At 40.1% G+C, this 27,335-nt stretch overlaps 1 protein-coding gene across 1 annotated transcript; it reads right to left on the bottom strand.

Annotated features, from left to right (window-relative positions):
• Window positions 1-16,587: 16,587 nt before the first annotated feature.
• Window positions 16,588-18,171, bottom strand: LOC121969685 (probable xyloglucan endotransglucosylase/hydrolase protein 32). The gene is made up of 4 exons (XM_042519909.1): window positions 17,913-18,171; window positions 17,734-17,834; window positions 17,447-17,664; window positions 16,588-17,151 (listed from the first exon to the last, which is right to left on the bottom strand). Exons 1-4 carry the CDS (start codon window positions 18,112-18,114, stop codon window positions 16,824-16,826), a joined length of 849 nt encoding a protein of 282 aa, XP_042375843.1. The 5' UTR covers window positions 18,115-18,171; the 3' UTR covers window positions 16,588-16,823.
• Between the last annotated feature and the right edge of the window lie 9,164 nt (window positions 18,172-27,335).

The raw sequence follows: 27,335 nt of genomic DNA, 5'->3' as shown, positions 1-27,335 counted from the left end.
ACTTCACGATGTTATCGGCTCTGCAGAAAATAGCCACACGCAGTCGCTATTTCCCATCAACTGCGCTTGACGCGTGGTTGACAAGGGTTCACAAGGGGGCCACTGTTCTTTTCCACCCGCGGCACTGGTATTTCTCAGCACCCGGTGAAGGTGGCAGATCACGATACTATCGCGATTTTGCTTGGCAAAAATAGAACGTGACGGAGACAAACTCCGTTCGCGATACTTTTGACAGCGAACGGGCCCAAGAAGGCATAGACAGGGGTAAGTTCCATGCTCTTAGAACTTATACTACTCTGATATCATTGTTGGAACTAAAGCATGAAATCTAATTCTGAAAAAGACTAAACACTTACAGTGTTCTGTTGAAGAAACCAAAGAAGAGAGTTTGCCGATGATTTTGTGTTCTTCGTACTTGTTGTCAGAAGAGCGATTACGAACGAAAAACCCTTCAAATTCCACAAACCAACCTCCTCTTCTGCCGATGTTCTTGTCTCTGATACAAAATCAGATACTTGCCCCTCTTTACTTAGACGCTAGCAACCGGTAGTGGGTAAAACAACGTGTGTAGTTGCATTGCAACTGCCCACCTCGTGCACGTCCTGTGCATGACCCACTACTTGTTAGATTATATATTTATTTGTTTATAATTTTTAGGACAATTTGAACTTTTTCCCTTTTTTTTATAGAGTTTAGGGTTTCTTAACTTAATTATATAAGATCTTATACTCTGTATCAATTTTAAGATCTAATAATATGGTTAGTTTTTTTCTTCTCTTATTTTCTACATGGTATCGAGCAGTTCCCTTCTCTAATCTAATTTTTTCTACCGCCCCCTGTTATTACTTCCTGTTGCTGCTGCCGTCTCCTACTGTTGTTATTGATTTCGGGGCCGACATTTATTTTCTGTCCTGCTGCTGTTGATTTCGGTGCCGACATCTATTTTCTGTCGATTTCGACACCGACGTCCTATCCTACTGATTTTAACGCTGACATTATTTTCTGTTGATTTTGGCGCCGACGTTATTTGCTACCGATTTCGGTATCGACGTCCTGTGCTATCAATTTTGACACCGACGCTCTTTTCTGCCGATTTCGATGTCGAAGCCTTATGTTGCCGATTTCGGCACTAACGTCCTTTTCTATTGATTTTGACACCGACGCCCTGTACTACTGATTTCTACATTTGACATCCTTTTCTGCCTAAGATTCTTTGTGTGACCATGGGTCGTCCTAACATCAGTTTTTGCGGATCATACAAATGTGTATCCTTACAGTTTGATTATTCTGAGAATTATTCATTCTGTCATCATGCCTGGTTGTGCAGATGCTTCATGGAAATCTAATTCATATATGTTTGAGCAGTTCAACAATTCCTTGCTTCACAACCTTCTGCCATGTCAACTTCCTCTCATATAGGTTTGTCGTCGTCTGGTATTTTAGGTATATCTTCATTCTTGTGGATTTTGGACTCTGGTGCCTCCCATCATATGTCATCCAATTTGTCATCTTTTGTTTCTTTTTCTCCCAGTTCATCTATATCTATTGTGACTGCTGATGGTACTCCTATGCCATTAGTAGGTGTTGGTTCAATTGTTAAATCTTCTTTATCTCTTACTAATGTTTGTTATATTCCGAATTTTACTTTAAATCTTGTTTCTGTTAGTCAATTATGTGAGTCTGTATATTTAGTTTGTTTTTCTTCATCCAATTATAAAATTTAGGACCCGTAATCTCAGAGGCTGATTGGGACAGTCCATAAGCAAGGAGGACTCTATGTTTTAGATCAACTCAAATTACCAGAAGTTATGACTTCGAGTGTGGATTTATCATCTTTTCATCTGAGTCGTCCATCTTCTGATTTTTATTTGTGGTACTCTCACTTTGGTCATGTTTCAGCGTCTCATTTGTAGTTTTTAGCCTCTACAGGAGCATTAGGACATTTAAAAAGTTCTGATATTTCTGATTGTAGTGGTTGTAAACTGGCCAAAATTTCTGCCTTACCATTTTCTAAAAGTCTTTCTTTTTCTTCTGCTCCATTTGATCTTATTCATTCTGATGTGTGAGGACCCTCTCCTATTCCTACAAAAGGGGAGGTCAAGATATTATGTTTTGTTTATTGATAATTGCACTCGTTACTCTTAGGTCTATCTTATGAAACACAGGTCTGATTATCTTACAATTTTTAATAACTTTAGAGCTCTTGTGAAAACTCAACATTCTAGTGTCATAAAATGTTTTCATTGTGATTTGGGGGAGAATACACTTCGAATTAATTTTCACATTTACTTGCTTCTGATGATACTATTAATCAAACCTCATGTACATATACTCCTGAACAAAATGGCGTGCCTGAACGGAAACATAAACATCTTGTTAAAACATTCCATTCATTTTTATTATCTGCCAGTGTTCCTAGTGCCTTTTAGGGGGAAGCAATCCTTACTGCTGCTCATGTCATTAATAGAATTCCAACCTCACACAATTTAGGTTTGTCACCTTTTAAAAAATTGTATGGGTATGCTCTTGTCTATTCCTCTTTGCGTATTTTTGGTTGTACTTGCTTTGTCCTTCATCCACATGCAGAGCGTAATAAGTTAGCCTCTCGGTCTGCTCTTTATGTCTTTCTGGGTTATGGTGTTAGTCAAAAAGGATATTGTTGCTTTGATCCCATTAGTCAAAAATTGTATATCTCTCGTCATGTTGTGTTTCTTGAGCATATTCCATTCTTTTCTATTCCAGCTAGTTCACATAATATGACAAAGTCAGATCTGCTTTGCATTGATCATTTCAATACCGATACTGAGGAAGATTCACCCACAAATCCTACTGATAGTTCAACTGAATCTGGTACTTTGGTTCCCGAGATATCCGCTTCACATGTTCCTCCTTCTGCCATTACCCAATTATCTCCTGAGGTTGTGGATGATCCTTCTCTCCATCGTCATCAATCCACTCGTGTTCGTAAGTCTACTAAACTATCAGATTTTGCTTACTCTTGCTATTCTCATTCTTTTGCTTCATTTATTGCATCTATTCATTGTCTTTCTGAGCCTGAATCCTATAGAGAAGTTGTTTGTAACTCACTTTGGTAGAGTGCTATGGCTGAGGAGCTAATTGCTTTGCATCAGAGTTATACATGGGATTTGGTTCCATTGCCACTAGGAAAACATACTATTGGTTCTCATTGGGTATATAAGATCAAAACTAAATCTGATGAATCTATCGAACGATATAAAGTTCGTCTTATTACTAAAGGTTATTCTCAGGAGTATGACATAGATTATGAAGAAACATTTGCTCCTGTTGCAAAAATGATAACTGTTCGTACTCTGATTGCTGTTGCTTCTGTTTGTCGATAGAGAATATCTCAGATGGATGCCAAGAATGTATTTCTAAATAGTGATCTTCATAAAGAAGTTTATATGACACCTCCTCCTGGTATTTCACACAAACCTGGTGAAGTTTGTAGGCTTCGTAAAGCTCTTTATGGTCTCAAATAAGCATCTCATGCTTGGTTTGAGAAGTTCTCTACAGTAATTACTTCATTTTATTTTTATCCTAGTAATCATGATTCATCATTGTTTGTCAGATGTACGAATGCAAGTCGTATTATTTTATCATTATATGTTAATGACATGATTATTACTGGTGATGATTCTGATAGAATTGCTTCCTTGAAGTCTGAATTGGCTCATTATTTTGCTATGAAAGACTTGGGTATACTACGTTACTTTCTGAGAATTGAGGTGTCACGCCCCAGAGGAGTCCCTGTCCGAGAAAATTTCGGCAGCATCTCCCCTGTACGGCGGACAATCAAAAATTTCTACAAGCACTAAATACTTCAGCCACAGGCGGCTGGAATAATAACAGTAAATAAAAATCAATCACCACGCAGTTTATATATGTATTCAGCCTCTGGCTGTCACAGCCACGCAGTTAATAAAATAAACAACATAGTAATACTCTGACTCGAAATCAACCCTACTCAACTACACTCGTAAAGCCCAAATCCGATTTTTCTTACCTCTTCTGCCGTCAGGCAGGCATGTAGTAGAGTAAAATCCAAATCATACTAAAAGTCCATCCAACGGAAAGATTCCATACAATATCCATATGTAAGTCCAAAACAAAACTAAAACAAAGTCTGATAGCGAAAAGCTAAAATGAAACAACAACTCAAAAAAAAACCAGCAGCGGAGTAGCACTACGTGCAGTGGGGACTAGCGACTGGAACTCCCTCCTGACAGCATCAACAACAATGGAGGCGGGTGAGTCCAACACTCAGCTGATATGTAAAGTAAGGAAATAACACCTAGCACTAATCATGCGTACAGTCTCCTGATATAAGAAAGATAAAAATGCATCTGAAGTAAACAGGAGAGAAACTGTACTAACCAGGACCTGGGTATAAGGACAAACAGTCCGAGTGATATGGAAATCCTGTATGCATGTCAAACATAGGTATCCAAACAATATGCAGCATATAAATGCAGCAAACACAAACACAAGCAATAAATGCATCATGCATATGATGCCAATGATGCGTCCTGGTCACCCCTGACGCCAGTCGATCATCTCACACACAATAGTGAGGCCGAGTGGGTAGGGCTGTGACAACCGTGCACTCTGTCGTCACTACTCCTGATGAGTGACCGAGTGGACGGGATGCTGTCGGAGTACACCTATCCTCCTACCCCAAATCATAAATGGGGGAGCGCAATGCTCTCAACTCCCGGTACATGATGACGGGGAGGAATCCCTGCCGGATAACACGTTGTGTCACACTACCCATGAGCGGACCAACGGTGCCTAACAGAGTCCCTGCTGCAACACACTCAGCCTGAATCGACCACTAACCCATGAGTGGTGGTGTGTGCAGATCCATGTAACTGGCGATGTGCTCAACAATAATGGAGCGGACTATCGCTCAGCATGCAATCATGCAAATGGTGTATGGCACTAACCACAAGAATATCCTGACCTAATCCACATATATATAAAAATGCATCATAGGTCAACGAATCCAAAACAATCCAAAGGTATACAGAAGGTATAAAACCTAGGTCCTGAACATGGTCAAGCATGGCATATCACTACCCCTATAAGCATGTATAAACAGGTAAAATATACCTGAGATGCAAAACCAATCAATCAATCAAGCATGTAAGATTTGGGTAGTGATTAACCGTAACAGATAAGAAACACAATTAATACAACGTGTTAATTTAATTACTAAGCATATCAAATGACATAAGTCAAAAGTACCCGCCTCCGAAAATAGAAAGGTCCAAATCTGACTCCGAGATACTCGTCTCGCGTCAAGGTCCTGAAATATTTATAGTTTCCAGTTTTAGCTAATTTCATATAAATAAAATAGCTAAATCAAATCCATGAGAAGCTAACATAAATCCAACAATTAACTAGGGTTAATTTACCTTAACCCTAATCATACCATCAGACCAATTCCACACCTAATCCATTTTCACATGATTACACCTCTACATAATCAATCACCTAACTCAAATGCATAAGAAATTATATATGTACCAATTCCTACCTAAATCAACACATACAGGATAAATAGCATATACCAAATTCCTATGCCTCACCTTAACCTCCACAGCGGTTCCTTGCTGCTGGATGAAAGTAGCTGCCAACTTAAATTTATTGCTGCTGGAACTCTAATTGTTGCTGTCGGAACACTGCACAGCAGAGCCCTTCCTCACCGTTTCCCCCTGCCTCTCCAATTTCTGGTGACGAGATCAGAAACAAGGAAGAAAATCAGTACCCAAGAAATAAGAAGTCACCACCGCAAATCAAATCCACAACACAGCTTGGTATAGCCCTTACCTTTAAGGTTCGGCTAGGGCAGAGGCGACGGGGTGGAGAAGGCCGGCGGCACTACGGATGGCGACGCCGTCGGGTGGAGAAAACGCGGCTGAGAATATGACTAAGGCTCAGGGAAGATCGCCGGCAAACGAAGGGGTCGGCTAGGGCAAAGAGCGAAACCGCCGGAGTTCTTGTGGCTTATACTCGGCGTCGGCAGAGGAGAAGATGTAAGAGGAAGGAGATGGCATCGGGCTCGGGGGAAATTTGTACCGGCCGGGGGAGAGGCGGTTAGGGCTCGGGTTCGCGAGGGGAAAGGAGTGAACGGCGACACAAAGAAATGAAAAGAGAAAAGGAAAAAATAAATAAAGAAAAGGAATTTAGAAATTCAACTTTTCCTCATTTAAATGGGGTAGCCTAAACAGGCTTTTCCCGGCCCCGTTTCCATCCCCGTTAACTCGTTCGTACGAGCTCCGAAAAATTCCCGAAAAATTTCCAAAAATTTCGGAAAATGCCCTTATTAATATTTCTCTATTTTTCGGTATTTTACATTCTCCCCCTCTAATAAAAATTTGGTCCCCAAATTTCGTTATCTACCATCAGCAAGTACTAACAACAGATATAGAGTATAAATGCTGAACGGTAAATAAATCACATACCTCAAGTGAAAAGATGGGGATATCGAGCTCGGATAGTGTCCTCGAGCTCCCAAGTAGCCTCCTCGTCCGAATGATGCTGCCATCCGACTTTAACCAGCCGGATGGTCTTGTTCCGCAACTGACGCTCCTTCCGGTCGAGAATCCGTACCGGAACCTCCTCATAGGTAATGTCAGGCTGAACTGGAACTGGGATATCTGCCAGCACATGTGTCGGATCAGGCACGTATCTCCTCAGCATGGATACGTGAAATACATCGTGAACACCTGACAGGGACGGTGGTAGCGCCAGTCGGTAAGCTACTGCTCCGATCCTCTCCAAGATCTCGAAAGGACCAATGTACCGCGGAGCCATCTTACCTCTGAGGCCAAATCTCTTCACCCCTTTCGTGGGTGAAACTCGTAGAAATACATGGTCGCCAACAGAGAACTCTAGTGGTTTGCGTCTCCGATCAGCATAACTCTTCTGGCGATCCTGCACCTCTGACATCCTCCGTCTGATAGTACGGACCAACTCTGCATCCTGCTGAACTCTATGAGGTCCCAACAACTGAGCCTCTCCAACCTCATCCCAAAGGACGGGTGTCCGACAAGGTCTACCATACAACGTCTCAAACGGTGCTATCTGGATAGCCGAATGGAAGCTGTTGTTGTAGGCAAACTCTACCAACGGCAGATGGTCCTCCCAACTACCTCCGAAATCCATAACACATGACCTCAGCAGGTCCTCTAAAGTCTGAATGGTCCGCTCTGACTGTCCATCTGTCTGTGGATGGAAAGCTGTACTGAAACGGAGCTGTGTGCCCAAGGCCTGCTGCAGACTCTGCCAGAAACGAGACGTGACCCGTGGATCTCTATCCGAAATGATACTCAATGGAACACCATGTAGTCTGATAATCTCTCGGCAATACAGATCTGCCAATCGATCCAGGGAATCAGTCCTCCGAATCGCTAAGAAGTGTGCTGATTTGGTTAATCGATCAACGATTACCCAAATCACGTCATGGCCTCGTCGTGTCCTCGGCAACCCTACCACAAAGTCCATGGTAATATGATCCCACTTCCACTCAGGAATAGGAATCCGCTGAAGTAATCCTGCAGGTCTCTGGTGTTCAGCCTTCACCTGCTGACAAACAAGACATCTAGCTACGAAATCCGCGATGTCTTTCTTCATACCGTTCCACCAATAGGAACGTCTCAAGTCTCGATACATACGGGTCCCGCCTGGATGGATCGTAAATCGAGAACGATGTGCCTCCTGAAGTAGCTCCTGTAAGACCGGATGAGACTGAGGTACGCATAATCTACCTCGGAAGAATATAATACCCTCCTCGTCTCGTGTAAACTCGATGCCTGTCAGGAAGCTATCGGCCAATAAACGCAAATCGATCATCGGCACGGCCTCTCGGATCCTCGTCCCGATCGGCGATTGAGCAACCATGGTAACAAGAATACCCTGCTCTGTCGGTCCCTGCTCCTCAAGGTCTAACTCGGAAAAACTCTGAATCAAATCCAGAACTGAAATTCGGTGGCAAGCCAAAGTCCCTCTGGACTTCCTGCTGAAAGCATCGCAACCACATTAGCTTTTCCCAGGTGGTAGCTAATGGTACAATCGTAGTCCTTCAGGAACTCCATCCATCTCCTCTGTCGGAGATTAAGCTCCTTCGGGTGAAAATGTATTTGAGACTCTTATGATCGGTGAGAATCTCAAATGTAATACCGTATAAATGATGACGCCAAAGCTTGAGCAAAGATGATGGCCAAATCATGAACTGGGTAGTTCTTCTCATGCTACTTCAATGACGAGAAGCATAAGAGACTACTCTGCCGTGCTGCATCGAACAACACCCAAACCCTGTAGAGACGCGTCGGTGTAAAGTACAAATCCATCCTCTCCGGAAGGTAAAACCAAAGCTGGAGCCGACACTAATCTCCGCTTCGTAAGCCGGTCTCGCAATCCTCGGACCATATGAACTTCACGCCTTTCCGGGTAAGGCGTGTCGGTGGCATAGCAACGCGAAGCCCTCGACAAAGCGTCGGTAATATCCGCCAATCGAGCTGCGGATCTCTGAATCGACTTGGTGCTCCCAACCGGTGGCGACCTCGATCTTCGAGGATCAATGAAATACCTCGCTAGAAACCACGTGTCCCGAAACCCAGCGAGGATAGCGAATGCACACTTGCGAACTTGGCGTATAGGCGATGTCGTCGAAGAATCTCCAAGACTGCGCGATGTTGTGCATGCTCCTCCTCGGAGCGAGAGTAGACCAATATGTCATCAATGAAAGCGATAACAAACTGATCCGGATACTCCGGAAAGATGCGGTTCATCAAGTCCATAAACACACTGGAGCATTGGTAAGCCAAATGGCATTACCAAAACTCATGATGACCAGATCTCGTACGGAAGCCGTCTTCGAATATCGAGTCTCGACTCTCGGTGATGATATCCGGATCGCAGATCAATCTTAGAATACACTTATGTACCTCCGAGCTGATCAAACAAATCCTCAATCCGTGGTAATGGATATTTATTTATCACGATCAACTGGCTGTAGTCAATACATAACCTCGTGGTGCCGTCTTTCTTCTTGACAAATAGAGGAGAACCCCATGGTGAAACACTAGGGCGAATGAATCCCTGTCTAAAAGCTCCCAGTTGAACCTTCAGCTCGTTCAACTCTTTTGGTGCCATACGATACGGAGCTTTCGATGTTGGTGCGGTTCCGGAATCGGCTCAATAGCGAACTCCACCGGCCTGGGAGGCAACCACGGCTCCTGCGGAAATACATCTGCGTACTCGAACAACAGAACGGAGAGTCTGCGAACTACTCATCGTCTCGATCGATCAGCGACAACGAAAACCATGACGGTAGTGAGGCAACCTGCGCTGAATCGCCGAAATAATCGAGATGTCGTCGTCTCTAATGCCAGTGAAACTCCACGAGGGTTGGTTCGGAGGCCGGAAGGTGACCACCCTCGTCTGGCAATCAACGGTAGCATGATACACTGACAGCCAATCCATGCCAAGAATGACATCAAACTCGACCATATCCAATACTAGAAGATCTACCGTAAGTATCATGTTGCCAAAGTCTAACGGGCAACCTCTGATCTCCTGGGTGACATCTAAAGTATCACCGGACGGTAGGGAGACAGTCAATCGCCGCAACCTAACAGTAGGTAATCTACCAATCTCCCGCATAAAGGTACGGGATATAAAAGAGTGCGAACTACCAGTATCAATCAAAATATCAGCAGTAAATGCATAAATGGAAATCGTACCGCGGAAAATGGATCCGTCGGCCCGCTGAGCATCCTCTCTGGTAATAGCATGAACACGACCAGTCTCTGGTGGAGGAGGAGGTGGTAATGCTGCCAGCGGCTGCTGCGGCTGGGCAGAAGCCTGCCACTGAGGCGCTGCTGGACTATGTGCCAGATAAGACTGAGAGGATGGTGACTGATACTGTGCAGCTGGCTGGAACTGAGTCTGATACTGCCCCTGAGTCGGATAATAAGGTCCTGGAGCAAAACTCTGGGGTGCTACAGAAGCACTGGAGTACTCCTGTCCAAGCATGCCAAATGCTGCTGCGGAGGGAGCTGCTCCCTGCTGACGCTGTGAAGATTGGGCTTTCTGCCCTCCTCGATATGCCCCTGACTGACTAGACTGCCCCCTCTGACCTGACCCTCCGGAAGCCGTGTGCTGAGCCTTCAGCTGACAATCTCGGCTCTGGTGCCCCGGCAGTTTGCAATAAAAGCAAACTGACTGTCCCAGAGAGCAAGCTGGGGTGAGGTGATCTCTGGATCCACATCTGAAACAATGAGTATCACCGGAAGGTGGTTGCCGGTTCTGCTGAGAAAACCGGGAACGTCCTGAAGAAGACCGCCCTGATTTCTGAGGCCTACGAGACGCCCCAGAAGAACTCTGACCTGACTGTCTGCGACAACTCTGAGGCTGTCCTGTCGCCTGAGTCTGCTGGACCTGCCCTGATGTCTGACCCGTATGCTTCCTTTTCCTATCCGGATATGCTGTCTGCCGAGCTAACTCTATCATCAAAGCTCAATTCAATGCATCAGAGTAAGATGTAATCCCTAAACCGGCAAGCTGTACATGCAGATAACCATCCAATCCCTGTATAAACTGCATCATGCGAGTTCTGTCCTCCGCAACTAACTCTGGACAAAACTGAGCCAACCGGAGGAATTCAGTATTATACTCGGTCACTGAGCGATTATTCTGCCTCAGACTCATAAAATCCTGTCGGCGAGCCATCTGATAGGACAGTGGAAAGAAACGGCTCTCAAAAGCCTCTCTGAACCTGGTCCATGTGACGTTGCGCTCACCAATAATAGAACGCTGAGTAACCCACCAGGCATTAGCTTCATCCCGTAAATGGTAAGCAGCCAGCTCTGCTTTCTCCCACTCGGAGCAAGCCATATAGAAGAAAGTCTGCTCCATAGTCTCTATCCATGACAGAGCCATACTCGGATCGAGATCTCCGCGGAAAAGAGTGAAGTGAGTCTTCATCGACTCAGCCAATGCTGGAATCCTAGCTCGTGCAGCAACAATATCAGTGATCTGTGTCGGGATGGCTGTAGGAGCTGATACTACAGGTGGTACCGCGGAATAAACCGGAGGAGGAACTCCCGGTGCTGCTGTATATACTGGAGCATAAGCCGTCGGTGGTACTGACTGGGGAATAAAAGTGGTGACAGCTGGAGGTACGGTAGGTAATGGTACTGGATATGGTGCAGCTACTGCTACTGTAGGCACTGGGGGCACAGGTGCCACTGGTATAGGATACACTGTAGATCCAAGTGGTAGTGGCACTGAATACACCGTAGGCTGTGCTGGAGCAGCTGTCGGGTACACCAATGGTACCCCTGATGGTACTGTAAACAGGGTAGGCATGGATACCGTCGGTGTGGCCAAAATAGGTATCTCTACAGGAGCTATTGGGATTCGAGAGCCCGATGCTCCCGCTGCATCCTGAGTCTGTCCCTGACTGACAGGCTCACTAACAGTGGGCATCTCTGGCATATCCAGAGATCCCGTAGTCCTCGCACGTGGTCGTCCAGCACCACGTCTCGCAGCAATACGAGTAGATCGTCTCATATCTGTTAAATTAAATTACAGATATCAATACCAATATAACCAACATAAAATAACAACATACCTATTTGCTGTCTGGAGATGTTCCGTCGCTGTCCAATCCCCAATTTGACCTCAAAATTCCGAACGTACATATCGTCGGAAATCCAAATAAATCCGAAACGGAAATCCGAAACATAACCATATCGAAAATCCGATAATGCCCAGTTTGACTCGCAAACCTGGCTAACCCAAATATCCAGAATACCAACAACAGGTATCCGATAAATCTCCAGAACACCAAAAGCAAGTATCATAACCCGCTCTGATGCCACTAAATTGGTATCAGATAAATCCCGAAAATCCAAAAATACGAAACAAAAGATCGTATAACTTGGCTCTGATACCACTAAATTGTCACGCCCCAGAGGAGTCCCTGTCAGAAAAAAATCTGACGGCGGACAATCAAAAATTCTACAAGCACTAAATACTTCAGCAATAATAACAATAAATAAAATCAATCACCACGCGGTTTATATATATATTCATTCTTCACAACCACGCATTAATAAAATAAACAACATAGTAATACTCGCTTGAAATCAACCCTACTCAACTACACTCGTAAAGCCCAAATCCGATTTTCTTACCTCTTACCGTCCAGGCAGGCAGTAGATTAAAATCCAAATCATACTAAAAGTCCATCCAACGGAAAGATTCCATACAATATCCATATGTAAGTCCAAAACAAAACTAAAACAAAGTCCGATAAAAAGCTAAAATGAAACAACAACTCAAAAAAAACCAGAGTGGAGTAGCACTACGTGCGGTGGGGACTAGCTCCCTCCTGACAGCATCAACCGAAAATAACAACAATGGAGCGGGGTGAGTCCAACACTCAGGGGGTACAGTATATGCGAAGTAAAGAAACAACACCTAGCACTAATCATGCGTACGGTCTCGATAAGAAAGATAAGAATGCATCTGAAATAAGCAGGAGAATCTGTACTAACAGTGAGTATAAGGTCAAACGGTCCGAGGGATAAGGAAATCCTGTATGCATGTCAAACATAGGTATCGAAACAATATGCAGCATATAAATGCAGCAAACACAAACACAAGCAATAAATGCATCATGCATAATGACATGTGTCACCCCCGACGCCAGTCGATCATCTCACACACAATAGTGAGGCCGAGTGGGTAGGGCTGTGACAACTGTGCACTCTGTCGTCACTACTCCTGAGTGACCGAGTGGGCGGGATCTTGTCGAGTACACCTATCCTCCTACCCCAAATCATAGATGGGGGAGCGCAATGCTCTCAACTCCTGGTACTCAAAGACGGGGAGGAATCCCTGCCGGATAACACGTTGTGTCACACTACCCATGAGCGGACCAACGGTGCCTAACAGAGTCCCTGCTGCAACACACTCAGCCTGAATCGACCACTAACCCATGAGTGGTGGTGTGTGCAGATCCATGTAACTGGCGATGTGCTCAACAATAATGGAGCGGACTATCGCTCAGCATGCAATCATGCAAATGGTGTATGGCACTAACCACAAGAATATCCTGACCTAATCCACATATATATAAAAATGCATCATAGGTCAACGAATCCAAAACAATCCAAAGGTATACAGAAGGTATAAAACCTAGGTCCTGAACATGGTCAAGCATGGCATATCACTACTCCTATAAGCATGTATAAACAGGTAAAATATACCTGAGATGCAAAACCAATCAATCAATCAAGCATGTAAGATTTGGGTAGTGATTAACCGTAACAGATAAGAAACACAATTAATACAACGTGTTAATTTAATTACTAAGCATACCAAATGACATAAGTCAAAAGTACCCGCCTCCGAAAATAGAAAGGTCCAAATCTGACTCCGAGATACTCGTCTCGCGTCAAGGTCCTGAAATATTTATAGTTTCCAGTTTTAGCTAATTTCATATAAATAAAATAGCTAAATCAAATCCACGAGAAGCTAACATAAATCCAACAATTAACTAGGGTTAATTTACCTTAACTCTAATCATACCATCAGACCAATTCCACACCTAATCCATTTTCACATGATTACACCTCTACATAATCAATCACCTAACTCAAATGCATAAGAAATTATATATGTACCAATTCCTACCTAAATCAACACATACAGGATAAATAGCATATACCAAATTCCTATGCCTCACCTTAACCTCCACAGCGGTTCCTTGCTGCTGGATGAAAGTAGCTGCCAACTTAAATTTATTGCTGCTGGAACTCTAATTGTTGCTGTCGGAACACTGCACAGCAGAGCCCTTCCTCACCGTTTCCCCCTGCCTCTCCAATTTCTGGTGACGAGATCAGAAACAAGGAAGAAAATCAGTACCCAAGAAATAAGAAGTCACCACCGCAAATCAAATCCACAACACAGCTTGGTATAGCCCTTACCTTTAAGGTTCGGCTAGGGCAGAGGCGACGGGGTGGAGAAGGCCGGCGGCACTACGGATGGCGACGCCGTCGGGTGGAGAAAACGCGGCTGAGAATATGACTAAGGCTCAGGGAAGATCGCCGGCAAACGAAGGGGTCGGCTAGGGCAAAGAGCGAAACCGCCGGAGTTCTTGTGGCTTATACTCGGCGTCGGCAGAGGAGAAGATGTAAGAGGAAGGAGATGGCATCGGGCTCGGGGGAAATTTGTACCGGCCGGGGGAGAGGCGGTTAGGGCTCGGGTTCGCGAGGGGAAAGGAGTGAACGGCGACACAAAGAAATGAAAAGAGAAAAGGAAAAAAAAAATAAATAAAGAAAAAGGAATTTAGAAATTCAACTTTTCCTCATTTAAATGGGGTAGCCTAAACAGGCTTTTCCCGGCCCCGTTTCCATCCCCGTTAACTCGTTCGTACGAGCTCCGAAAAATTCCCGAAAAATTTTCAAAAATTCCGGTAAATTCCCTTATTAATATTTCTCTATTTTCCGGTATTTTACATGAGGTTACTTATTCTCTGAAAGATTATCTTTTATCTCAGTCAAAGTATATATCTAATCTGTTTGAGCGTGCTCGTCTTATTGATAATAGAGTTGTTGATACTCTTATTGAGAGTAATGCTTGATATTCTCCATCTGATGGCTCACCTTTGCCGGATCCTAGTGGTACAGAACTATTGTTGGAAGCTAGGTTTATCTCACCGTGACTTATCCAGATATTGCGTATATTGTTCATGTGGTTAGTCAATTTGTCGCTGCACCAACTATAGTTTATTGGATTGTTGTTCTTCGTATTATCAAGTATCTTCGAGGCACTCAATTTCAAAGCCTTTTATTTCCTTCTACTTTATCTCTTAAACTGCGTGCATACTCTGATGCGGATTGAGCTGGTGATCCTATAGATCACAAATCTACTACTGGCTTATGGATTTTTTTTGGTGATTCCCTTATTTTTTGGAAGAGTAAAAAGTAAGATGTTATTTCTAGATCTTCCACAGAAGCTGAGTATCGTGTCATGACCTCAACTACTTGTGAGATAGTTTGGTTGCATTAGTTGCTTGCAGATATGTGTGTCTCTCTTCATCAACCTACTCCGTTATATTGTGATAATCATAGTGATATTCAAATTACACGTAATTCAGTTTTTTTATGAATGGACGAAACATATTGAAATTGATTGTCACATTACTTGTCACCATCTTCAGATTGACATCATCACATTATCTTTTGTTCCTTCAAAGCTACAGATTGCTGATATATTTACCAAAGTACATTCCGCTTCACATTTTCATTTCTTATCTGACAAACTTTCAATGCTTCTAGCTGTAGCATCATAAGTTTGAGGGGGAATGTTAGATTATATATTTATTTGTTGATAGCTTTTAGGCCAGTTTGGACTTTTTTTCTTTTTTTTTTATAGAGTTTGGAGTTTTTTAACTTAACTATATAAGACTTTATACTCTGTATCAATTTTAAGATCTAATAATATGAGTAGTTTTTTCCTTTTCTTATTTTCTACCCTACTAACATTTTTTTCCTTTCTTCCTTTAACCATGGCAGATTCTCTAATGCTTTCTATGGAAGCTTGTTTCCATCTGCGGGAGTAGAAAGAGCCCTAGACCATGTTTGGCAATTCTATCAACTCGAAATCAGCTAACTTTTTGTAGTGGAATTTGTTAGACCAAGGCACTAATGCACACGAGCTCTAACACAGTTTGAAATTCTAAGATAATTTCAGTGGATCATTCCATGAATTTACGTTTAGAAACTTACGAAGCTTCCATATGAAATCTTATGACCCAACTTTGGTAGACTGCCAGCGAATTTAAGAATGCATGCATCTTCTTCCATTTTATTTGTCATTGGTATGAAACGTTTTAGCTCTACTACCATCGAAGGAAAAGAATTGGCTTTCTTTTGTCCTTTTTAATTTCTCCACCTTTTGATGCATCAATTTTGGCAGAAAGAAGAGGGGAGGAAGAAGGGTGAAGAAGAGGGAGGAGGAAGAGGAGAAAGATCAAGAAGGCATAGAGGGAGGAGAAATTAAGCAAAGATACAAATTGCAATTATATTACCACATAAATCATTACTATAGGAGATTCTTTGTCGAGATGCAACATTATCTATTTCTAAAAAAGAAACTTGTAGGGCTAATCATAAATGATTGAACACAGAGAGAGAGAGAGAGAGAGAGAGAGAGAGAGAGAGAGAGGATGAAGGAGAAGGAGAAGGAGAAGGAGGAGAAAAAAATTGGAGAAGAAGGCCAAAGACAAGGAGAATTTAAGCAAAGAGAAGTCGAATTTATATTGGCACATAAATATTAATCCAAGGTGTAATATTATCTATTTTCAAAAAGTCTCATGGTGTTAATCTTAAATTATTGGACCAAAAAGAGATAAGTACAATTACAATAAATGGTTGTGAAATTTTAGCCATCATAGCAATAATAGCATTATGTCAATCAATCAACCTACTTGAACTTTCAATATAGAATGAATATAGTAATCTTGAGCAGTTAATTATAAAGCTCAGGTAAAATAAAGAAAAAGCTAACATTCTTTAACAAATAATTAATACATTTTCATAAGTGTACACACATTGAGTACAAGAATACTCATATTTCTTGCTTTTTTAATAAAAGAAAATGACATGCTAGTAAACGCCTCAACTACAAACACATTATATAGTAGAAGGGCGACTCATCTTAACTGTAATCATGTAGCAGTAAAATAAATACTAGCCACAATTTAAGTAATAATTCAGATACTTTTAACACTCCGGTGTAAGAGAATGATCCCTACTATAATCTTGGCAATAATAATACACCATGTAATTCCTCTGAACCCACTGCATCGCTGCATATTGCGCTGAGCTAAGCCCGTTGCCAGTCGGCGATGAAGACACAGAGGAACTTATTTTGAAATTTGTGTACTTTCCCACAAAAGGCTGATACTTGTAGTCGGTTTTATATCGACCATTATCAGTGGCCCAAGATGATGCATCCCATATGGAGCCATACACCCACATTTGTCGATCAGGGAAGGTCATCTCGATCTTTCGAGCATATCTTCGTATCGGCACATCGTCGACCAAAAATCTGCAATTGTGACAGTGCAAGATGCTTAAGCTCAAGACTGCCCCATTGGTCTCTGTTTTTTATTCTTCACTAGGTAGTAGAGATCATGGAGTCTACAGTTTGACAAAGAAATCTACCACCCAAAATTAGGCAAGTCCACTCAATTTGGCGTTTGTTAGAGTTAGAGTTGGCTGCAACTTCTTTCAGGCATGATCATAAATGAGTGTCTTTATGTTTGTATATGAAGTTTAAAAGTGAATTCTTGAACGAAGTTTAAAGGGGAATGAATCTACGTGCAGATCAGTCTGTTACTCACATGATCTCATCTGGATTCCACAGAATCGCGTAGTGGTGGAAATCGGCGGTGGGGTCGAACCAGAGGTGGAACCTCATCTCCCGGCCGACGATTCGACCATCACCACTGCCTCTCACGTACACATTCGTCTGCAGTACGTACGGCCTCCCTTCAATATTCCCCAAGAATTCGATGTCCACCTCGTCATGGAATCCAGGGTACGCTTGATTATTAGAAAGCTGCAAATCAAACAAAAGAATTGTAAACAGGGGAGACAGAGGACGCAAGTAAGCAGACAATTTACTCACATAGAATGCTGTGTTTGTGCCGGCAGTGTAGCCACTCTGGAGCTTGATGGAAGCCCCAAAGTAGCCATTTGTGTAAGAATGGATCGACTTGAATCCACTTCCTGTATTGACCACAGATATTTCTCAATCGAAAGATCGAAACAAAGACGAGTTTATCTGAAGAAGCTGTTCGAACAGACCTGATTTGCTGTCGAGCCAGATGGTGGTCGAATACTGATCTGGGGAAATGGTTTGGTGCTCAGGCCCCCAGAGGTTAGTGTAACCGTCAGTGAACCTAATCGGACTCACCGAGGAGCTGGGGTAGTACCCTGGAGATGGCTGGGCATTGATGGAGAGCAGATTGAGGAGGACAGGCAAAAACAAGGCAATGAGGAGAGCCATGAAATCTGAAGGAGAGGCAGTGGCTCAAGATGAGTGAGGATGATGAGAGGTTGAACAGGGTTTATATAGATGAGAACAGGGAGGGAGGGTAGAGTGGAAGTTGTGATATGGACAACAAATAATAAAAGCAGGTAAAATCCCAAGTCTTGTTTGAAGCTTTGGTAAACAAACACAAAAGAAGAAATTGATGTGTGTTTGACTGACCATCAATTGGTGCTTGAGTCTAGGATTTCATTAGATTAAACAATTCTTCTTTCCGCTTATTAAGATGTGATTGTTTTGACTCGTGGAAGGACTGACTTTGTATGACAATGTCATTAGTCCCCAGTCATATAATTTTACCTAAAAACTGCAAGCAACTTGAAGAGCAAATTGTCTCAAAGTCTAATCCTGTCACTTTCCTGTCCTGTGCTCGAACTTAATCAATTCAAAATAAATCACCATGACCGGGAAGCATTTGTATTTATCTTTCCATGATTTAAGCGATCACAAAGGTCCCACTATCTCTGGCCTCGGCAACAAAATCTTGCAGCAGTTATTCAGCCAAATGTCAAGCCACCTCCACTGCAGGAATAGGAAGCAGTAGACAGCAATGATTCGTCTACACATGCAAATTTATCAGAAAAGAAGTGGTGCTGAATAGGTTTTTCATAGTCTATACCTTCAGTTAGAGATTAATTTGCTACTAACCACATGAAAATCTCACAACCCTTTCTCCACAAATTCCTTAATACACTAAGGCTCCAATTAGCAGTGTGTGGACAATATTATGATACATAGATGAATCTATATGAGCTTCAAACCTATATGTAAACTGATAAATTACAAACACTATCTGCCAGAATAGATTAATAATTTAATGTCTACATATCATGCTCTCCTCACAATACCATATCCTTTAGTGTCCCATCTGATGCGAGGTAGCATGTGATCGGTGTATGCATTTTGCCAAATTCTCTGATGGTGCTCCATGCCATGTGGCAGCAAAGTCATCTGCTGGGGATGTGGGTAAAGTAGAAGTTGGTGAGCGGAAAAAAAAACACACACCTCAAAGTTAAGGACCACGACACAACAGCAGCAAGCCATGTGAAATACCTCATCGCTTCACATCATCAAAACGTTTTTGCTCAAGCTTACCGTGTCATGGTATGCCCAACCATAAACTAATGATGGATATCGTTATTAATTAGGCAAATATGATACTGACGTTTTGGCTAAACTAATGTTAGTTCGAGGGCAACAACGTGGTTTGAAGATGCATGTTATGGTGTGTTAAGATGTCATCCTCATGCCGGTGTTGGTTGAGTTCGAACAATATCGTGCATTTTGTTTGCACCTATTGTTGTTGTCCCACAGCTACAGGGCTACAGAGGACGTTGGATTCAGTGATGAGTTTAGCAGCTGCCCCACCCACCGTATGTTGCCCAGGCACATGCACATCCTGACAATCCACGCGCGGTGCCGATTATGACTCCCAGGTAATGGTTCTAAATTTCTATTCGGTTATCTAAGAATATTGGACAGACACGGTAAGTATTTTCTGATTTATTTCGATGAAAATTTTTAATGGGACTGGATTCATCACCTCATTAGTCACGATTATAATGTAACCATTGGCGGTGACCGGAGATGGATGTAAAACACATAGTACAAGTTTTAGGAGCTATTTGTTTATTTTTGTTTTCGTGTGTAATTTATATTTGTTGCATGAATTTAAATCAGTTCAATTAAAGGAATATTTTTTTATATAAGTTTTTAGTAATTTAAAGGTTTTATTATGTCTTTATTTAATTTAAATAAATATTTATATTTTATTCGAGTAGTATCATTTTGTCAGCAAATTATTTTTTATTTAATTTAACCATGTGCTTTTATTAATAAACTCAAGTCGCCTTTATTTACTTCATGATTTTTATAATTAAATGTTTATATTTAGTACCGTACTTCTATTTTATTCATAATTTTTCACATCAAATTTAAAATATTTTAATTATAGTCCTTTAAAATCATATAAAATATCATGCAAAACAAACTTTTAAAAAGCATGATGTTAATTAATTTTATATCCATATAACCATGTTTCATATTTTTCGACTAAAGATGTATACTTAATGAGTTTTGTTAAAAAAATATATATATATAACAACGCATATGTGTTTGGTTTATTTGTATTTTTATTTTATTTTAAAAAAAAAATCATATTTTCTCATTTTTTAGAAAATGATTTTTTTGTATTCTTCGTTTTTCTTAGAAAATGTTCTATTTTTTAAAAAAATGAACATAAAAAATTAAATCAAACGCATTTTTTATTATCTTAGAAAATAAAAATAAAAAATAACATAAAAAATACAAACCAAGCGCCCAGTGTTCAAGGAAATGTACTGCACCTTTCACTGATCAAGAGATTGTTCAAATTGTAAGTAAGCTAAAATCTCTTTGCTCAAATGGAATGAATGTAGAGTTTTTTTTGGGGGTCAACTGCTAAGATATTGTGAAAGAGGATGTTAGTTTTTCCATGTTCAAGCAATTCTCTGAGGCACGCTTAAAGCTAATAGGCTCGACTATGCATACTTTGTGTTGCTATCTAAGTCTTTGCTATCATATCACATGGCATCCACGGATCAATTAATGAGCAGATTCTCTAGTTTGGTTTTCAAAGACAAGGTGTAAAAGACAGTTATATGCATGCTTCAGAATTGCTATACTCGTTCAACCAAAAGAAAAAGCAAATGTTGGTGGAGATCCTAGAGGAGGAAAAACAATTTAATATGGCGACGGATTCCCTTATCTCCTCTTTTTTCATCTTCTTCCCCTAGTTCTAAAGGAGGAACTGGGACGTTATATATCTTTGGATTGGGTAAGACCCCTAAGTTTTTATACTTGTTGAGACTTCATGAACCTGAACCTTGGGATGGACTTCATAGAATCCTATTAAAGGAATTTGACTATTCATTAAATTTGAAATGGTAAGCTCACTCTATATGTTCATAGGAATCTCAAAGAGAGAAATAACTTCCTGATGTTGGATATTATCTCTATTAGATAGGGTTAATTATAAGTTGTACATATAAATATGAATCGAACCCGTATAAAGTGATTTAACTTAAGTTTATTGAATTTTGGGTTATTGAGTGTGAATTTAATGTGTAGAATCCTTTACCCTGATCTATTATCATCTATGGGCTGATTGTTTAGATTATTTTGAGAGAACCTTTGTTCATTATTAACGAGAGTTTGTGACGCCGTCAACCCTAAAATTCTTGAAAGATCTCTCTTGTAGCTTCCACCGCTTCTTCTTCCTCAGGGATTCTTAGACGATGTTACAACACAAGGATAATGACTCTTGACGGGTTCCTTCTTATGTTTATCTTTTCTATGCCATGTTACGATGAATAAGACTCATGCTCATATGTTCTTGTATTTTTCTATTTCGTGTTGTTTTCGGTTCTTAGAATTCATGCGGCATAGGAATTGCAAGACCTTTCAATTAGTATCAGAGTTAAAGCTCTGTTTAATCATTTTTCATGGCAATACTATTTGTTTTTCGTCGATCCTTTGTTTTCATGCTAGATTCAATATTTTTGCTAGTTCTGATTCTCAAACTTTTGTTAAGTTGTCAATGGATTAGGTCAAACATATTTTATTAGCTTAATAGACAATTACTCTCGAGTCGGCTCTCTGTACCTTATTCATGAGAAGTTGCAATCTTTAAACATGCTCAAAATTTTCAAATCCAAAGTTAAATATCAACTAGATAAGAAAATTAAAACTGTCCAATTCTACCGTGTAGGTGAATATTATGGTCAATACGATGGATCAAGTAAACAACATTATGGACTTTTTGCAAACTAGCTTGTTGAGTGTGAAATTATGCCTCAATATACCATGCCTAGTATATCTAGTCAAAATGGTATAGCTGAGCCACGTAATCATACCCTAAAAGACATGGTGAAAAGTATGATGACTTTCACTTTTTTATCAAAGTCTTTATAAGGTGAAACACTCAAGACTGTAATTTACCTACTCAATAGAGTACCTAATAAGGTAGTAACTAAACCCTATTTGAGATATGGATGGACAAACAACTTAGCATTAGACATTTACATATCTAGGGTTGTCTAGTTGAGGCTAAGCCTTATAAACCTAACAAAAGGAAACTAGACTCGAGAATAGTTAGTTGCAATTTTATAGGTTACTCTAAGAAATCAAGGGGGTATAAATTTTATGATCCCTCTAATCGATCTTTCTTTGAAATAAAAAATGTTAAATTCATTGAGGACAGTGGGAGTAATAAGGTGAGGGAAGTATATTTTGTAGAAAACATTAGAGATCCTTAGTCATTATTAGTGCAATCAGTAGCGGTGTGATTACCATACCACACATTATGGATATTGTACATCTAGTGGGAGTAGTGAGTCAAGATATTCCCATGTCATCTCCAATACAATTAGAGGAGCCTACCACTTAAATTGAAGAATTGCTTCATATTGATGAGCACATATCTTAACCACCTCAAACCCAAGTGCCTTTAAGGAGGTCCACAAGGGAACGGAGAACCACAACTTCTTGTGATTATGTTTATCTCCAAGAGCATGATTTTGACATAAGATTGGAAAGTGATCTTGTATCTTTTCAAGAGGTCAAACAATATTTTAACTCTAAAAAGTTGATTAATACAATGCAAGAAGAGTTAAAGTCTATGACAGACAATGACGTTTGAAAACTTATTAAATTGCCTAAAGGTTCAAAACTCATTTGTTGTAAATGGATATTTAAATCAAGAGGAATTCGAGAGACAATGTTAAAAAGTATAAGACTCATCTTATTGTCAAGGGATTTACTCAGAAGGAAGACATTGATTACAAAGAGACTTTCTCACCCATGTCGACAAAAGATTTCCTTAGGATAATCATGGAACTTGTAGCTCATTGTGATTTAGAGCTACACCAAATAGACGTAAAGACTGTATTTCTCAATGGAGACATTGAGGAGTCTATATATATGGTGCAATAGAAGAATTTTGAGTCCTTAGACTCAAAGTACCTACTATTTAGATTAAAGAAGTCAATTTATAGTTTGAAACAGATGTCTCATAAGTGGTATCCGAAATTTGATCAAGTGGTCAAATCTTTTAGATTTAGAGAAAACCTTGTTGATCAATATATATATATATATTAAATTCAGTGATAGCAAGTTTGTTATACTTATCCGGTATGTAGATGACATATTGCTTGTGAGCAATAATAAGGGTTTGTTGTATAAAACCAACTCATTTTTATTTGGTATTTTTAAAATGAAAGATTGTGGTAAAACATCCTTTGTTTTAGGGATATAGATCTATTATGATAATTCAAGAGGTATTCTTAGACTTTCATAATAGTCTTATATTAAAAAGGCACTTATAAGGTATGACATGTAAAACTATGTAGCTAGTGATATACCTGTATCCAAAGGTGACAAATTCAGTTTACAACAATGTTTACATCTTGAACTTGAAATAAAGAAGATGGAATAATTTTCGTATACGTCAGTTGTAGGAAGTCTCATATATGCACAGGTTTGTACACAACTAGATATAACATTTATAGTGGAGATATTTGACAAATTTAATAGTAACTTAGGACCGTCACATAGGAAAGTAGTAAAGACAGTGATGCAGCATTTACAAAAAACTAAAGGACACATGATCACATATTGAAGGTCAGATCATTTGGAGATGATTGGATAGTTAGACTTTTATTTTATTAGATGTTTGGATAGCAAGAGATTTACTTTGGCCTATGTTTTTATATTTGTTGGAGGGGCTATATTGTGGAAGAGCGTCAAGCAAATACTAATAGACACTCCTACTATGGAGATAGAGTTGGTAGCATGCTACGAAGTATCCAATCATGTGATTTGGCTACGAAACTTCATCATAGTGTTGCATATTATTGATAGCATTGACAGACCATTGAAAATCAACTATGATAATAAATTCGTAGAATTGTATACCAAAAACAACCATAGTTCATCAAAATCTAAGCACATTGACATAAGATTTCTAACAATTAAAGAAAGAGTTCAGAGTCGTTAAGTTATGATAGAGTACATCAACATAGATTTCATGTTGGCATATTCACTTACCAAGGGTTTGGTGTCTAAGGTGTTTCATGTGCTTATTGTGGATATGTGAGTTCTTCTTATGGAAGAAGACCTCATATAGTAGAAGTATGTATTTATTTTTTATTGCTCTATATTAATAAAGATAAATATTTTATTTTTATTATAGTATGTACTTAAAGTTCAAAACATTAATGAAAATTCTATTTATTTGTTTGCCTCTTTGAAATAAAATATTATAATTTAATGTTATTGTTTAGTATTTAGTGTTTGTAAATATGATATAGATTACATTTGAAATCATAAGGCTTGGATCATAATTTGCTAGTGCAGCTTAGCATAAAGTTTTAGTAAATATGATTAACCTCTTTTGAGTCACTTTAGGATCGATTGGAAATTGATATATATTGATCACATTTTATATAATTTTCATACTACATATCCATATCTTGATCTATATCATTAATGACATTGGTATTGTGATTACTACTATTGGAGCTTGTTACATGCATATATAGTAGCTATGACCTTTTTAGTTCTATACCAATGAACTTGATGGACCAGATTATTGGGGATACTCTATACCTATAAAATTTGATATCAACTAAGGTTTTACTTGTATTTCATGTACAACTCACATTTAACCAAAGTGAGAGATTATTATATATTATCTATATTAGGTGGATTTAATTGTAAGTCGTATATATAAATACGAATTGAACCCGTATAAAGTGATCTAACTTAAATTTATTAGGTTTCAGATTAATGAATGTGATATTAATGTGTAAAACCCTTTAGTCTAATCGGTTATCATATATGGAATGATAACATATCAGAACCTCTATATAAAGGATTAGTTCCCAAGGATTTAGGTTATCTTGACATAACTCTCATTCCCCATTAACGAGAGTTTGTAGTGCCATCAATCCTAATACCCTTGGAAGATCTTTCCTATTTCTTCTGCCGCTTCTTCCTCAGTGATTCTTAAATAATGTTACAAGACAAGGATAATCATGTTGGTGTAGGGAGCACCAGACGATTAAACATAAGTTTTAATTATGGCAAAGAGTCTAAAGTTAAGGTTACTTGTTGTCTAACAAGGTTGAATGAGCTTGCAAGAAAGTCCTAAGTGTTCTTAGGCAAAAGTCCTAGTGGATTCTAGGTAGGTGGAAAACCCTAGGGGGAGGTAACCCTATGTCCTAGGGGGAGGTAACCCTATGCCCTAGGGGGAGGTAACCCTATGCCCTAGGGGGAGGTAACCCTAGGTAGTGGAAAATCCAAACTGCGGTTAGGCAAGATGAAATCTTAGCGAGTCGAGCGCTTTGGGTAAAACACTAGAGTCGGGGACTCTAGGTGAAAATCCCGGTGGTCGCGGACTAGGTGGAAGTCTGGACGGGTCGTGGAGTAGACGTTCAACATGAAGATATGAAGTCTCAGACGCTGAGCAAAAGTCCAGATGGTTGTGGGGGGCCGATCTGGCAAAAGGTAAACTCTCTTGAGAGGAGTAGGTGAGGACACGTTCCCCCGAAGAGGGAACAGTAAGCGTCAGTTCGACCTACAGTTTCAGCAAAGCTCAAAGCTAAACTGGACAGTCAGAGGTTATCAAATTTATATTATATATATTATTTCTTGCCTGAACTAACTTTATTTTGTAGAAAAATAAGGTTGCTGGAAAAGTTGGTCCGGGCACTCGGAAGGGTTTCGGGCGCACGAAGCTGGTCCGAGCGCTCTGACCAACCTCATCCAGGGTGAGTTTGGGGCGCCCAGGCAGTCCAGGCGCCTGGACTCGATCCAGGCGGCTGGACCTAAAAAGTCATCCACAAGTTGACATGGAGCGCGTCTATTGGTTGGGACATGTGATCCAGGCACCCGGAGGGGTTCCAGGCACCCGGAGGGGTTCCAGGCACCCGGAATAGCCTATATAAGCAGCATTCGATCGGGAGCTTGACAACAACATTCATAATGACTTCTATTCTTGTGCACTGCTCAGAAAATGCCTCCTCGACGCCTAAACACTGCTCCAACGATCGAGAATAAAAAACTTCAAATCTGTGGTTGTCGGTATTTTTATTTTACAGTTGTCATACTATTGTAATTCCATACTTGTACTTATTAATAACTGATAATGAATTGTCCAACGAAAGTGATTAACGATCGCGGACCTTGGAGTAGGAGTCGTCATAGGCTCCGAACCAAGTAAAAGAAACATATTAACGATTACTTTGTTTTCTTTCTTTATTTCCGCTGTGTTTTTACTTGAATGTTTCTAAATGAATGTGAAAGTCACGAGTGCTATTCACCCCCTAGCGCAACGATCCTACAAATCGTTCTTCAATCAGGTCCTTATCTTGTTTATTTTTTTTCTATGTCATGTTAAGATGAACAAGATCTATGCTTAGACGTTCTTGTGTTTTTCTATTTTGAGTTTTCTTCGATTCTTATAATTCATGCAGCATAGGAATTGCAAGACCTTTCACCTGGTAATGGTGAAAGGATCATGCATTGATGGACATGTGAGTACCTAAGTCCAAGAACATATGCGTTGATGCAATCGACCTTTAGTTAAGATTTGATCAAGCTCAAATTGAATTTTGATATTTAATAAATATATTTGAGGTTGAGTGATGCATCAAGTAAGTCAAAATTGATTGGAAATTTGATAGTTGAGGGAGACATCAAGTGTGAAAGGAGAATTATTAGAGGAAGAGATTGTTAATGTAATCAACTTAGGGTTAAGGTTAATTAAAATGGGTGTTTGATGATGGATAATTGAGTGGAAAGTTAAGTAGATTAAAGTTGATCAGATACTTGATAATGAAAATTTTCAAATGGTAAAGGTTAACAAGACATACACTTGACAATGAGGGAAGTCTAAACAAGTCATGTAGGACATGATGCTTGACTATAGTGAACTCTTGGCATGTCAAGATTGACCGAATATTAGGTATGAGATGAAAAGTTTATGTGTGTGTTTCATGCATATGTTTTGGTATTGTTTTGCATGCATTTGATTCATTACATGAACATATTTTACATATTTTCATCGCTTTTACATTATTTTTTTTAGTTCGAACAACTACTCTTTGTGTGTTTTTATTGACATGAAGTGAATTTGAAGC

The sequence above is a fragment of the Zingiber officinale genome, chromosome 4A (genome assembly GCF_018446385.1).
Source record: "Zingiber officinale cultivar Zhangliang chromosome 4A, Zo_v1.1, whole genome shotgun sequence".
NCBI classification, from domain to species: Eukaryota; Viridiplantae; Streptophyta; class Magnoliopsida; order Zingiberales; family Zingiberaceae; genus Zingiber; species Zingiber officinale.
The sequence above is the reverse complement of the archived record's forward strand: the minus strand, read 5'-3'. Positions and strand labels throughout refer to the sequence as shown.

What these genes read in the sequence shown, in the direction of transcription:
- LOC121969685 (XM_042519909.1), bottom strand. Translation starts at nt 18,114, where the DNA reads ATGGCTCTCCTCATTGCCTTGTTTTTGCCTGTCCTCCTCAATCTGCTC. An exon ending in GCACAAACACAGCATTCTAT is followed by an intron (nt 17,665 to 17,733) that starts GTGAGTAAATTG and finishes TTTGATTTGCAG; the next exon opens with CTTTCTAATAATCAAGCGTA. An exon ending in TGGAATCCAGATGAGATCAT is followed by an intron (nt 17,152 to 17,446) that starts GTGAGTAACAGA and finishes TCACAATTGCAG; the next exon opens with ATTTTTGGTCGACGATGTGC.